This window comes from Xiphophorus hellerii, chromosome 23 (assembly GCF_003331165.1).
Source record: "Xiphophorus hellerii strain 12219 chromosome 23, Xiphophorus_hellerii-4.1, whole genome shotgun sequence".
Taxonomy (NCBI): Eukaryota; Metazoa; Chordata; class Actinopteri; order Cyprinodontiformes; family Poeciliidae; genus Xiphophorus; species Xiphophorus hellerii.
The window spans coordinates 27,157,697-27,173,777 of NC_045694.1; the positions used below are offsets into that span (position 1 = coordinate 27,157,697).

Sequence of the window (16,081 nt, forward strand, 5' to 3'; positions counted from 1 at the left end):
AATTTCAGTTATGTACTGTTATACTCGGCTTTATAGTCTAATCAATAGTAACCGGGCTTTTAGTCACATCTACTGGCAGCGTGGCATCTTCTGATATTCTTTTTAAAGGCAGCATTAACAGACAGACAGAAAAATCTTTTCCTTTCTCTCTCTAAATGCATATTTTTTAAGTTCAAACACCAAATATAGCTAGAAATTCAAACTAGACAACTGAGACTCATTTTTTTGTGCATTTGTGCTTAGAAGTCAGGATTTTGGATTTTTTTTTTAATATATATATATATATATATATATATATATATATATATATATTCTGGAACTCAATCACCAACCCTTACATCCAAATCTAACGTTGCTGAACTGTGTATAAAAAAACAAACAAACAGTGGAAGTTAAAGCAATAAACGGTTTCTTTGCGCCTGGGAATGCTGGTTTCTCGTCAAATCGCAGACACGCATTGCACTGTGCAGCATCTGTTTGTGTGCTAACGTGTGTGAATGCATCAAATGCTGAGAAATTACGTCTCAGCATCTCACGTATTTGCATTTATAGCTAAATATAGCCTAGTCAAAGAGCACACTAATGTGGAAATCCGTCTTGTTAGTAAAATCGGGCCTGGCATCATTCCCAAACCTGAGATTGTGACTGTTGATGTAACCTTAAATACAGCTTTATTAAGGTACGGTAAATTATGCCTACTTTTAATGATTGCATTGAACTTTGAGCAGCAGCTAATAAATAACATGTACAGAAAAATGCTGTTTGTGTGCACTTTACAGAGCCTCGTGGCTTTTTGGCTAACTATCCATGACATAATTCAGCTTATGGGAGAAAGTGCACATGCATTTACAGCCACAAAATTAATGGCAAGGGATAGTATGCTTTAATTTAAAACGAAGGGGAGGAAGATGCTGTGTGGTTTTTTTTTTTTCTCTTCTGGTAAAGATAAATGTTCTGCTGAGGGTTTTTATTTTCCTTCCAGATGGTTACTCTTAATTTTCGTGGAAGACACTGATGAAACCAAACAGATGGCTCAACTCTTTATATGAAGCATGTGGAAACTCGATATTGTTATATGTCCTTAACAAACAAGGACCTTAATTCACCGCAGCTTAAGACCTCTTGTCTTTATTTATGCCAGTTGTGCGATTGTGATAGTAAAAATGTCTTATTAATTTAACAGTACATTTCAATACTTGCACATGAGCGATATCAGGTGCAATTGACTCATTGTAAAGCAGCTTCATAACGTTTCATATACACATAAAATTCAATAGGCCTCTGTTAGGAATTAATAGTAAGTAGTTCCGATTTCTTTAAGTGGGGTTCTGTTGAGACAACTGCAGTAGATAACGTTTAATGTCTGCCATATAAATACAGTTTTAAAAAAAGAAAATCTAAAGCTAAATGTTAGCTTGAGCAAGGCTAAGCTGTTTCTCTTTAACAGTGATAGCGTTAAAGAGAAACAGTGATATTGTCACAGAATGCGAAAGATTTTTAAGAACAAATAACTGTTAGCGGCTAACGGTTAGCTACCTCAGTGCAGCAACACTGTAAGGCTTCTTTTTACAGTGTGTAGTGGGGTTTTAAAACACTATTTGAGTCTTTCTAGTTCAATCACATTTGGTTGAAGTGGTGATAATGTGAGAGGATGCAAAAGATTTTTAAAATAACTGTTAGCGGCTAAAAGTTAGCTACCTCTGTGTTTCCTCTTGGAGTGTTTCCTCTAGGGCTTTTTAATGAGGACAAAATATTTGAGTCCTTGTAGGTTAAAGTCCAAAATACTTAAGACAGCTCAGAAGATCTCAAGAGAACTGCAATTAAAAAAAAATCTCAGCTGTCCCTTCAAGACGTTTTGCTGCCAATACTATTCCTGTCATGACTTAACATAACAATCATCTTTAGTTTTGGAGCATTTTTTTAAATATATATTGAATGACGGAAACTTTATTAAAAATGTCCAGACAGAATGCTTAAGCTGTGATGTGACCGATGTGGGATTTCCTCCTTTAAATCCAAAAACGAATAAAATATTTTAAAGTTGATTTAAAGATTTCCTTTCACTTATTTATTTATTTATTTTTTACTATAGTTTTTTTTTTGTTTTTTTTTTTTTTGCTTAGCTGCCTTGCTGAACTGTATAAACAGCTGGAGAGGAGACATCTGTATCATATCACATTCTCTGGAGCTGCTGGCGAGGGAAAACAGTCGGAGCCTGCAATGGATCAATGACAAGCCCTCACAATTACTCTGCGGCTCGGAGCTGAGTGGATGCTTCTGGAATCCATCAAATCCACACGAACGGCGCGGCTCTTTGAAATCTGGAGGCGCTGTCTCAGAGCTGCCCCAATCAATAGATTTATTTCATCAACATCGCATTTGGATGAATGTGTGTGACCGGGAGGTGGGGGGGGACTTCAACGGCTTCCATCCTCCTCACATGTCAGCTGAGAACTCGTCTATGGTGAAACTAGAGGCCAAATCAGCCACAAAAGCGTTCCTACTTTATTTTGTCACGTGACAGCCACGACCGTCCACGTATTCCACTGGGGCTTCATGGACCAGATTAACTCCAATTAGTGCATAACGGTGACATGGAAGGAAAATAACACACTGTTTAAGTCTTTTTCGTTTTTTTTTTTTTTTTTTTTGCAAATGAAATCTAAATAATGCCACATGCATTTTTGTTCAACCCGCCCCCCCCCCCTTTAACGCCTCTAAATAAATTCAGCGCAACTGGAAAAAGCTCCTAATTAGTAAAAAGAGTAAATATCCAGCTAGGGAGGCTCAAAAAGTTGGAGCAAAGGTTATAGGAAAAAAATGCAAAAAAGACAAAAATGTAATCTAAACATTTTCAAGCAAACTTTCATTTATCAAAATTTAATTTGCTATTATTCTAAAATGTAACCAATTACTTACTAAAATGTAATTTGCCATTATTTGCTCATCTTTCTAATTGGCTGCCAGTTAAATTTATCAAGCTGCTTTGTTCCTCAAGCTAGCATAGCTAGCAAGCGAGAGCTGTAAAAGTTTTGGGCATAAAAAAGACAAAAAGTATGGGTTTTTTTTTAAAGTCATAAAATCTAATCTTTTTCTCAATCATCATTATAAAGTATGTATATACTAAAATAAGTTACTAGAATGTTATTTACCATGCTCATCTTTCTGACTGGCTTTCAGTCAAATTTATCAAACTGCTTTGCGCCGCAAGCTAGCATAGCTAGCAAGCGAGAATTGTAAACATTTCTGACATGACAAAGACTAAAAGAACCGGCCAAGACCCCCAAGAACTCCCAGCCAACTAAAATCAAATTGTATGAGGAAACATTTATGCTAAACAAATGTATTGAACGGTGAATAAAAGTGGGGGGAAAAATTCTGAAAGTCAATGTTTCGTTACGGATTTTGTAGCATTGTCTGCGTCTTAGCAAAGGTGGCACGGCTAGCAGCTAGCGCTGTTTGGAAGATTGTGGCGTGGAAAAGTTTAAGAACCCTGCACAGGTGAACCAACAGTTCAATGGTGAGAACAAAGGAACACAGCGGACATGTCAGGGAGAAAGTTTCCAACCGAGTTAAAAGCGTAGGTGGGAAAAATACATCAGAACAACTTTTAGTCATGCACTCCACAAATATGGCTTTAATGGAAAAGCTATTATTTTAAAAAAAAAGCTACAAGATGTATTTTTATTTTTTATTTTTTTGCTACAATGCTTGTCCACGTCAACCACGTGGAAGACGGCGCTCTTATCAGACGGGACCAATACTGGAGCCTCAAGTGGCTCTTTCACAACGGCTCTCAGTGACACCGCTGAAACCATGAACAACCAAGAGATGGTTTTAAATATAAATAGAAGAAGAAATACAGCTTTTAGCTGCTCTCAAACTCTTACTTGGAATAAATGCATTGAATTTCCATGACAGAATAACACTAAAAGTGTGAGTAATATTTTTCATCTTTTCAAGATTTTTTTGGTTTTATTTTAAACCCCACACAAAAAATAAGAAGTAAAACAATGGTTCTTTAAAAAATGACACACTTTTTATAGGAGATATTTATCAAAAAAATTATAAGTAGAGCTTTATAAAAAATGCCACATGCAACTTGATTCATGACTAAGCAAGTTTTCTGTAGCTCGACTGAGTGCCAAACGGCTCTTTGGACCCCTGCCCTAAACACACTGTCCCACATTGAAACATGGTGGGGGCAGCATCATGCTGTGGTATTAGTTTCCTTCAACAAAACAGCAAAAAGCAGCTTAGAGTTGACAAGAGGATGATTGAGAGGGAAAAGGAAAACAAACATTTAAAAAAAGCTGCAAAGACAGCGATGTTGACGAAGCTGCTCCTGGTTGTCCATTTGCAATCAGCTAAACAGTCACTACTTTCATCAAAACATCCATCCACACGGGAGCCACTGATGAAAATAACTATTTGCAGCTGCACCTCTCCCCGTTTACATGTAATCAGATATTCTAATTAAAACCAAACCATCAGGCTCTGTTTTGTTTTTTTTGTTTGTTTGTTTTGTGCTTTTGTTCAGCACCACGGACAGCGCCTACTTCCTCCCGGTTAGCCGACCTGGTTCACACCTGCTGACAGAAAGTGCCGACACTTTGTGTCGCCCTGTGGGATAATTGCAGCGGCGATGTGAGATCAAATTGACTTTTTTCCCCCCTCTCCCTCCATCTCCAGATAGAGAGGCCTTCAGTTTGTGTTGTCCGCCATAGCTATTTGTGAATTCTCTGCAGTTTTTGCGTTGGAGACTCAGCTTGGTGACGCAGGGGGGGGAGGGGGTGTGAAGTACCTTTGCGAGCTTCACAGCGGCGCCGTGAATGATTCCGCGCGCTCATTGAGCCCACACGTGCGACTGAGTCGACCGAGAGGCGGGAGAGTTTACAGGAGTTGAATAATGGGAGTGTGAGGAAAAGGAAGATTGAATGAACCGAATCTTCTCTTCTTCTGCGCTTCATTCCGACAATTCAAACCGGGAGGACTTGGAATTCGTTTTTTTCCCCTAGCCGAATCAAATCAAACACCCTGCGAGGGGAGGTGTGTGTGTGTGTGTGTGTGTGTGGGGGTGTGGGTGTGTGTGTGTGTGTGTGGGTTGGGAGGGAGCAGCAATAACAAATAATAGCAATCAGAGCGTCTTCCTGCAGATGTGAGCCTTCCCGGCTTCAAAACACGCAGCTGGATTCTTATCATTCCACCCTGACGAAATGTGTAATCAATTCTCTAATTAACTACTTAAATGGTTCAACCAATCACCATCAGCGTCAATTAACATTCAAAGCGATCTCCCTCGGATTCGGCGCGCCGTGATTAGCCCGGCTACATGATGGGCAATTACAGAGAGAGGAGCACGCGACGTTCACCGCAAGGCCCATTACAATCACGCGCGCGGGGCCCTCAGATCTGCGAGCGCGACAATGAAGCGGAGAGGCACGGCAAGGATGGAAGAGGAGGAGGACAGGAGGGAGGAAGAGTAACAAAGAGAAGGAGAGATGAAAGGGCATTTCTACAGGAGGAGGAGGAGTCTTCGTGTGTTCGTTCAGATTTAACAAAGGCACGGGGAGCTTCCAGATTGTTTTCCTTCCTTCAAAGGGAAGTCTGATGTCAAACACCAGCCGCAACATCTATCGCTAGTGACAGACTTTTAATTCAAATCTGAGTGATCTCCGAGTGCATGTTGGCTTCGGTGCCTTTAAAATCCATTGTAAAGTTTAAGGAAAACATCAATTATATGTGGAGGAAATTCTCTCCCCCCCCTACTAGTGCTTTCTTTCTTGTAATCTTGAACAGTTGAGTCCACTCAGACCTTTATTAGAGCCGAGTCGCCAGCGACATCAAAGCCGTGGCTGGCCACTGGTAAAGTGCAGAAAAAGAAGCGTTTTCATTGGTTCGCTTTATTTGTCTGGCCTGGACGATCAACGGAAAGTGAAATTCTTTTAATTACTTTGACTTGGCAGCCATGTTGAAAGGGAAGGGAGCGCTCGACCTAAATTTGGCTTTGCTCTTGATGAATTTCCTTTTGTCCACGCAGCGTAGGTTGCTGTAGTACCTGCAGCCTCTCTTTAAGAAACACCAAAGATGGACTCCACAAACAGGAAGTAGCAGAGTTCTTTCTGATGTTTTCATGCTGTTAGCACATTGGGGGCAGAAATAAAGACTTCCCCTGTCTACTCACAGATGAATCTCCTTAATCACCTGCTAAATGTAAGAAATGAGAAATATCAGAATTTGTTGACTGGGAACCCCAGCAAACTTTTCTAATGCAGACAGAAACGGTTTGACTAGCAGCAGAGAGTGACCCATGAAAAACAAATATCGGCATCAAGCTAGCAAAGTTATTCTGTCTGTCATTAAAATAACAGACGGTCAGTGCAAACAGCTAGGCTAATTCGCAAGCTAATATCAGCAACCATCAAAATGTTGACCAAAAGTAAATATTCGGATCAATTCCTTCACAAGTACAAGCAAATGAAGCCGTGGCTTTGCTTCTTTAAGTAAATAGCAGCAAGTGGTTTTCCTTTTTGACAGCTGCACACAGTTTTAAAAACACACATGAAAACAATACATTTACAATGTAAGAGTTCACCAGAATACAAAGTAAAAAAAAAAAAAATTAAACATGCTCCAAACATAAAGTGTTTCTGCATATTGAACATCTGGGTCACCTGATGTCACAATGGGTTTAAACCAAAGATACGTAGCTACTAGTAAATACAACAAAGGACACGCAACTATGGATAGATTCCAATGTGGATTTTGAGGCACTTTTATCCAGTCTAGCAGATTTTTGCCTCGGGATGTAGCTCTAACAACAACAGATGCGAGGGCGAGGATGTGTTTGAAGTTCCATGGTAATACATGATGGGTGCTAACTAGAGGCTGAAACAAGTAGTGACACTGATAATGGTTAGATTCTATTTTCATGCGTGTTTTTCTGGTTGATTTCAATGAACGTTAGCCACGCATAAAGGATAATGTACCATGTCAGGAACTCACAATGAGTTCACTTTATGCCAATAGCCTCCACAGCCACCAGGCTTCAATCAAACACAGTACTGTTCTGCTACAGTGGAAGCAGAGAGTAGCATGCTAAAAGTGAAGCTAACCAATCATTTTGTGATTTCTTGTGAGCCAAACCTCTGAGCTTTAGACATTGTGTTAAACACACGCAATAAAACCCAGTTCTACCTAGCAGCAAAAGAAAATTGATAAGCAGAAATGCCTAGCCACAATGTTACTTGACACGCTATTGGCTGGCATTTACACAGGGCACCTTTTATTTTCCTAGGTCCTGATTGGCTGTAGCCCGAAAGTGGAGATAAGGCAGAAAGTGGGTGTTAGTGCCAAGACAGTTTCCACTGTGTTTATTAATGGATATTAAGGTATATTTGGTGTTCAAACTATTAAAATAGGCAGTTTTAATAGTTTCTAGAGGGGTTGTGGAGTATTCGCAGATTTCAGCTCTTCATGTGCGTTTGTGATCCCTAAGCCTTGTAAATACCAAGGGCCCACTGTAGTGGTGTAGCAGTGGAGCAGTAGCGGCTCATATCCCAACATTTGGTCCTTTTTCGTCTTGCACACTGCTCTCCCTCTCTGCCTGTTTCCTGTTTTATGACTGCAAATGAAGCCCACAAAATTATGAAAAGTTACTAAAACAGAAACCAGCAAGAAAGCAAACAGTTCAGTCTAGAAAACTAAGTTCCAAAATCTGTCAGTGAAACTAGAACTTTTTTTTTTTTATCAGGAGCGGTCCTACCCGGTTTGGTGCCTTGGGCAAACAACCCGCCCTTCCCCCCAACACCCTGTTCTAAATCACCTTGTGCCATCGCAGACACCAAGTTTTTTTATTTTCATTTGAAAAGTGTGGAACAAAGTAGCATAACAATATAAACACACGTAGCAAGACACAAACAAACTGTATATCATAAAGTTAAAAGAATACGATACAAAAAAAAGATACATGCAAATAAAATAAGGCATTTGCAAAGTGAATTACGAAATTACGTGTGTTATTGCGGTTCCAGAAGCTCATGCCACCCAAAAGAGATACAGCCCTGAGCAGCTCCCCACATCACTCATGTCAGAAACTGCTACTCCTTTTTATCAAACATTAAGAAATCATTAACTTAAAACAAGCTCCTATTTCGTCCTGAAAAGTTACCTGTAAGTTAGTTTAGTCTCATTTCAAGTGTACTAATATATTTGCTCTATAAACTAGGCAAAAAAAAATACTTGGAATAACTACTTCGATGTCATACATGTTTTCATTCTTCTATTTTAGGCCTCAAACTGCCTCAGAATGTCATCGACCTCCTCATACCGCCGCGTTGGGCCAGCCCTCATTTCATAACCGTCTTCTTACGGGGAGCCAGACGTTCTCCAGAATTGGTCTCGAGGGACGTCTTTTTCCGAGGGGGTCTTTTAATGACGATTTCCCTCAGCTGCTTCTTTTTCCGCATGTTGGCACCTGGGAGAGCTAGCAGCTCGATTAGCCAAATCGAGGCATCTCAAGTCGCCTTCTCCTCCTTTCATTTTACACATGCGCTCCATCTCTCACGGTGTCTGCGGCCGAACACAGCCTTTGTCAGACCCGAGCCCCCGCGACAGCCGAGGCGTGATGGAGCGTTGGCAGCGGGATGGCGACATGCGTACACACCCCGAGCGTGTAGCCGAGCCTCGAGCAGCTCCTCTCCACCAGCGGGGGGTTAAGTACCTTGCTCCAGGGCACTTCCATCACGACCGCTGAGGGACAACAGCGTGTGTCGGTGCTGCTGCTGCTCAGACTCTCTCTGCCCCACTGGATCAGGCGTCCAAGACAAGCTCTGTGGTTGCCAAGTTATTTTGTTCCCGCTGAACTGTAGAGGTCGGCTCTTTTCAGACCACACCACCTACGATCCGCAGCATGCAGTGGAACAGCTGATTACGTGGTGATATTAAGTGACATTTTTAAGATTTTTCAATCGGGACATTATCTTGTCTCGCGCCCGCACAATCCCCCCCGAGGCCAGAAATGAGCCGATAATCATTTAGGCCGAGGTCATTATTGCCAACTAAACGAAAACTGAAGTTGAGAAAACATTTTTGTCAACTGAAATAAATAAAAACGGTGATTAATGGGGAATAATTGGAGGTGCACCTATTTGTTGATTTCCGTAATTTTGAACGACACTTGCATGTGAAGCTGACCTTACCCACCGATCTTATCTACCTCAGCGAAGGTCTAAAGATCAGCCACTGTCCTCTTCTGCTCTGCTGTGACAGGTTTGACTGTTAGCCCCGCCCACCAGATCATGTCTGCACGTTTGCGCTTAACAATGTCACACCACTGTTGCCAAATCAGCAACTTTCTTGCTATATTTAGTGGCATTGCAGACAAAAAATATTGGTTTCAGCCAAAATCGGAATCAGCTTGTTAGGCTTTTTGTAAGATTGGCAATTGGCCAGAAAACTGCAATCTGTGCACTCCTGGGAAAAACTATCACTAACTGGAACTATTTTGTGCTTTTATGAAACTAAAAGATACTGAAATTATACAAGAGCCCTTATTTTTGGGTTTATGAATCTATTAGCCTTTCGAACTGATGTGACACTGATTTCAGCTGTTGGAGTATTACGGCACTTATGCTAGTCCGCAAAATGGCGCCAGAGTGAGTTGGTTGTTCCAGAATAATTAAATTACATTTTTTGAAAATTAAATCTTCCTTTGAAGATGTATTTACCAATCGATGTATTCATCACGATATAATACTTTTTGAATTCTGTGCCCAAAAATGAACCAAAGTATGAAAAAACTAAAACTGCCACTATAACTAATAAAAGACTAAACTAAGACGGAACAATATTTAACTAATAAAAACTAGCAAACGCACCGAAAACTAATTAAAACTAACTGAATTAGACACAAAATGAAACTCTTAATGGAAAACCTTGGACCACTACAACCCTGATTCAGACAGCTGCCGTTCTCTTTCAACACAACGCTGCTCTGAAACAAAGTGATAAAAACGAACGACATACAAGTTTGGATGTTTTCTCTTCACCTGTAAGTCACAGTCATATAACGAAGCTCAGACACAGCAGGTACAGAGAACCCAGGGAGAACGAGGAGGCCCCCGCATTAAAATTTTACTTTAATCTCAAATATTTTTGAATGATTTGAAACAAGAAAATGGCTTCTTGTCACATTTTATTCAGCCCTCCAGGACAGACTTATTAGATTCAGACTACTACTGATTTTTAGGAATTATAAAAGAAAAATACAAAGTGCCTTGCAAAAATATGCACAATTGTGAAAGTAAAAGGATGGGTGGATGATTTCTATTTTTTTTCTCTCCGAACGAATAGATGAAATGTAAAAGCTTGCTACTGTATTCAAAATTCCCAAATTTCTTTTATCCCCCTAAATAAAATCCAGTCGTCATTTGTCTTTACAAGTCAAATGATTTGTAGCCTAACTGGCTGTAATTTATTCTTCATATAAAGCATGGCTATTTAAATGTGTGACCTGTGACAACAAATAAACAGCATTCAACACACAAGTGGCTGATGCAGCTGGTCAATGTTTTCTATGCATGTTCCTATATCCAATCATTAAAACACAAAATGAAGTCGACTGGGAATCGTGTCAAAGTAAGTAAATTGATATACCGGAGCATAATTTTTCGCAGACTGCAATATGGGAGACCCTAAATGTCCTTTTTCCGTAAAAATATCATGTTAGAGCAAATCGAAACTAAATATTTTTTTTAGGCACAATTGAGAAACTACAAAAAAAAATCAAGATGGAATCTGAAACTAAAGTATCGGCCTTAGCCCGTTGGTGCTGATTTGATACTGATACAGACTTGGTATCGATATTATCGATACTTTAGATCAAACCTCTAGTTCAGATCAAAGCTAAACTATGTTCAGCTATTGGAGTGACCCAGTCAAAGTTCAGACCTAAATCCAAATGAGAATGTGTTGCACGACTTGACAATGGATGCGCTCTCCATCCATGAGACTGAGCTCTTCTGCTAACAAACATTTCAGCCAGTAGGTAGGAACGCACTGTGAATATTATTGTTGAATATAACAATATTTCATCTGCTGTTATGATGCTTTAAAACATGTGTGACTTTTAAAAGTAACATATTGCAGTGGGACACAATGCTAAAGCTGGCCCACCACAACATATCTAGCTGGTATGACTAGCTAGCATATGCATAATGGTGCGTAAAGATAAATGTATGACACAAGATAAACGTTTTTTCTCTAATGGTAAGTCGTTTCTCCATTAGCACATTAAGCAGCGCGTACACGAGCCTGACTGACAGCGCTATGATGCTCCTCCTTGTGCTGATTGGTTGTTTTTGACCGACAGGCTGCTATAGAAGCTCAGGGAAGATGTGGGGGGACTTGACTTGTTAATTTTTATTTTTTTACCAGAATATTTGTCTCTCCATTAACTGTCACAACATTGAGAAAGAAAAAAAGCTTTTTTTTTCAAAAAGCGACATACTGCAGCTTTAAGAGAGCCGCAGAAACAGACCTGCAGCTGGGCTTGTTTCCAGTGAAAGCTGTTGACTCATATGTGGCCGAATATACAAATCCACCCAACACTTCCTAAAAATGTTTTATACAGATTTCTTGATTTTAAAAGTTGAAGCACTTGCTGTGGTTCCGTTTTCAAACTACCAGACAAAAGTTTGCCTCCACCGGGCCGATTCAGAAAGCTATGTGGAAATATTCTCTCTCTATATGTGTGTGTGAATTCAAGATGTGTGAAGCTGATGGCTCTTTTATTGCGGCGGCTCTCTCAGGCGGGTTAGCAGCGTACCATAAAGACCCCGGTCGACTTTGCGCCACCATCTGCTGAGCTGTGATGAGCCCTCTGCTGCAGACAGTGATGAGACCATTAGAAAGCACCGACTCACAGAAGCTCCACCGGACACACTGCGTTTCCTCTACATGGAGAAATACGGAAGAAGAAACCTGTCCGGCGCAACCAGAACAACGACCAACGTGTGCCGAGAATTCAAAACAGTCAGCTTCAGCAAAAAGAAAGGGAAAAAAAGTGAATCCCGCAGAGAAACACAGATGCGTCTGCCGCATTTTGAGCGCCTGCGGTTACTGCAGCACGTTCCGGCCTCCGGAGCGAGGAAGCCTGGAGAGAAGCGCCTCTCTCCATGTGGGTCTTTGTTCTTACGTCCTCTGCTGTGCACAAAATGACTCGGCGGGGCAGAAGGCGACGCGAGGTTGTTTGAGAGTGGGACATCTTTTTCTCCGGCGATGCTCTGACTAATGCTGTTTTTGAAAGTTCAAAGGTCAGCACACATGTGGAATATCTGCAGTGAACTAAAGAGCCTGCTGCTGTACAGGCAGCAGATTTAACAAGTTGCTGGCGTTTGATTGTCTGAGGGTCCAACAAAGTCTGGAATTTGATTTTGGTCTTTTCTATGCATGTATGCGGAGGAAAGACTTCCTTCCTTATTTCCCATATTTGTTTTCTTGTCTTTCTTTAGTTTTTTCCTTTTTCTTGATTTCTTTTTCTTTCTTTGCTCTTCCTTCTTCTGTACTTTGCCTTTCTTGTTTCCATACACAAATATATGTATTCCTTTCTTTATCCCATATTTTTTTATCTTATTTTATTCTATCCTTCTTTTGTTTCCTTATATCCCTCACTGACATATTTCCTTTTGTTTTCATCTCTTGTCTTCCTTTTTTTCTTACTTTGCTCTTCCTTTTAGTATACTTCCTTGTTCCCATTTATCTTTCATCCTTCCTTCCATATTTCCTTTTCTTTCATCTGCGTCCCTTAAGTTCATTTTTCCTTCCTGTTCATTTTCCTCCCTTCCTTATTTCCCTTTTTTCCTTCTTTCCTTTATTCATTCCTTTCTGTGCTCCTTTGTCTTTCTTTCTGTTTCCTTTTGTCTCATCTTTCCTTCCTTTTTTCTTGAATTTGTTTTCTTTCTTCATGCTCCCTTCTTCTGTCCTTTTCCTTCCTTTAATTTTTTCTTTCATCCTTCCTTCCATATTTCTTTTTCTTTATTTTCCTTCTAGTTCTTTTTTTCCTCCCTTCCTAATATCCCTCTTTTTCTTCTTTCATTCATCTCTCTCTTTCCATATTTCGTTTTGTTTTCCCTTTCTTTTGTCTTGAATTGTTTTTCTTTGCTTCTTCTCTACTTTCCTTTTCTTATTTACATTTATCTTCAAACCTTCCATATTTCCTTCTTTTCTTCTTGTCATTCCTTTTCTTTTTCCTCCCTTCCTAGTTTCCTTTTGTCATTCTTCCCTTTATTGTAAGTTTCCTTCCTGAATTCCTTCATCCATCTCTCTTTCATTAGTTAATATTGTCTTGTCTTCCTCCCTCTTCCTAGTTTGTCTTCATTCATTCGTTCCTCTTTTCCTTCCTTTTTTTTGGTTTCTTCCTTCTTTCTTACCTTCCTTGCCTCCTTCCAATGGTTTTAGAGTGTTTGGTCCATTTGAAGTGTTAAAGTCCTCTGTGAATTTACTGCAATTATTCCTGTAGATGCCAGACTTTACATTACCAAACATGAACAGAGAACTCTGGAACTCTGGGAATTTGGGTCTGGAAAACTGCAGGAACCCAGCGGTTCTCAGAGACCGTGGGGTCTCACCGGCAGCAGGCAAAGTGCGAGCGTCTCCCTTCCACGCAGCGTGATAAAGACAAAACCAATCTAATTTGGGGTATTTAATAACAGCCTAACAGTGATGCATAAGCAACACATGGAGGTGCCATAAATCACCGCGGCCCGACTTCACTCTGTCATTAAGCCTTCACGGCTGCGCGTGGAAGAGAGGCATCCCATAAATCACAACAACACCTGTGGTGCACCAGCTCACCAATCAGCCACAAATCTGAACGCGGGATTATCACTATTAATTACCGAAGGGCTGAACCGTAATAAACAGCTAATTAACAAACTTGTGAGAGGACGCGCGTCCTTTTCATCCGTCATTCGCCTCGGCTTACGTCCGCATCCCCCTCTCCTCTCTTCTCCTTCCACCTGATGTCACAGATGAAGGCGCCGCGCGCGGAGCGGAGCGCGCGTGCCTCCCCGGTCGGGGCTCCGCCGAAAACAACGCCAGCTCGGACGGTGACACAACAAAGGCGGTCTGTGCGCGGTTCTCTCTCCCCCACCACCACCACCACCACCTGCCCTGCCTCTCTCCCTCCCGGCGCTCACTTTCCCTCCTCTACCTTCGCAAAAGATCGCAAAATGACACGAACTCGACTCTGACCTCCAGCGTCCACTCATCCCGCACTCAACAGGAAACACGCACAGACGCACAGAGGAAATCAAAACAAAGCGGCGTGCGGGACTCACCACGGCTGCTCCAGCTCCCAGTCCCTGAAAAAGTCTAATTCAAAGAGGTCCATCGCCGCTTCGGCCGCTGCTGTCGATGGTTAGAATCCCAAAGCCGGTGCTACGTGGTTCTACATGAGCTGCTGCTGGTGCTGAGTGCGTGTGTGTGTGTGTGTGTGTGTGTGTGTGTGTGAGAGAGAGAGAGGGAGAAGAGACAAGCGGCTGCCGCTGCCAGGAAGCTGCTACGTGGTCGAAGAGAGCTGACAGCCAGGCAGAGGTGGAGGGAGGGAGAATACACACACACACACACACCCTCTCTCCCTCTCGCTCTCTCTCACACACACATGCTCCACACACAGGCATACTGAGATAGTCACCGAGAAAAAAAAATGAGCTTCTTTTATAACAAGGTTTATATAACACTCATTTTGCAAAAGATACAACTTCCTGAACTCCTCAGGAAGAAAAAAAAAAGTGTAAACATCTGAAGCAGAGTGAGCATCGGGGAAATAAATATAATCAACACCACATTTTAGAAATTTGCAAGGCATGCATGCATGAAGGAGCCGCTGTCATTACGCTAATCCTACTGTTAAGCCAACAAAATGACCCGAGAAGAATTTTTTTATTGCCTTTTACTGCACATCTCACCAACGGATGGCTATGATACCCCGAAATGAAATCTGGCGCCATCAGTTTGTCCTCAAAAGTCTCCTCGTTAGGAAGCAGATTTCACCTGTGTCGTTTGATCTGAAGGACTCAGAGGTTTGTTGGACAACAAGGTTCTAGGAAGGAGTGCACTGATTTATCAGTCAACCGATTTATCATAGCCAATTTTCTTAATTTTGAGAGATGGCTTTATATGTATACTTACTTTCTCTTTTGCTCTCCTGTTAGAGACGTTTGATTGACAGACTGGCCAATCAGGTCATGTCTGTACGTTTGCAGTTAACAACAGTCATCCATCCCGCTGTTGCAACTGAGCGACTTTCTTGCTATATTTAGCGACATTTCAGACAAAAAAAAAAATAAATTAGTATCAGCCAAAATCGGAATTGGCAGGTCAGGCTTTTTAAAAGGTCGGTAATCTGAAAGCGGCCAGAAAACTGCAAATTGTGCAGCCCCAGTCCTAAAACGTAAACAATCTCCAAGGGTTTGGACATCCACCCACCGAGAAATGACCCTGCAACTGAACTGAAAGTTCAAGCAAGACCGGATTTTAATTAAATAAGGTGAATTTCTGTCAACTACTAGAAAAACTATTAGAAGTTCCATTTAAAGTCCTTCTTAAGCCATTGGAACAGAGCAAACATGCTCAAGAAGATGTTTATCAGATGATAGCAACTCATGTTATAGGACGGTCAAAACAAAGAGAGACAGCTAGCTCAGTTAGTAACAGTGGATGCTATGGCACTTCCGGGGTCAGCTGCCTTCAAGTAAGTTCAATTAAACCAATAACATCCTCATTTTAAAAAGAATTATTCACCAACAGGTGATATAATTAACACGTTTTCCGAAAACCGTCTTCGGCATTCCCCCCAAAAACAGCGGCAGCAGCCGTGGCAGCTCAAGACACCCTAAGCAGCAGCCACCGGAAATATCCCACAGCTAACACCGGAAGTGCCTTTACTACCTCCCACTGCTAGCTCGATGAGAACGGCGTTCTGACGATTTGTGCTACCTCGTCAGACTTAAATAAAGTTTAGCGTAAGGAAACTTCCACATATAGGACGATAAGAAATCTGCTGAGTAAGCAAGCTGTT

The 16,081-nt window shown here is 41.3% G+C and overlaps 1 protein-coding gene across 2 annotated transcripts in view; it reads right to left on the reverse strand.

The window, feature by feature from the left end:
* aff2 (AF4/FMR2 family, member 2) overlaps positions 1 to 14,679 on the reverse strand; it is a 199,815-nt gene extending 185,136 nt beyond the window's left edge. For both annotated transcript variants that reach the window (XM_032554938.1, XM_032554937.1), the window contains exon 1: positions 14,340 to 14,679. In XM_032554938.1, coding sequence (XP_032410829.1) covers positions 14,340 to 14,392 — 53 coding nt within the window. In that variant the 5' untranslated portion in view covers positions 14,393 to 14,679. The remainder of the gene's footprint in view (positions 1 to 14,339) is intronic.
* Positions 14,680 to 16,081: the final 1,402 nt, after the last annotated feature.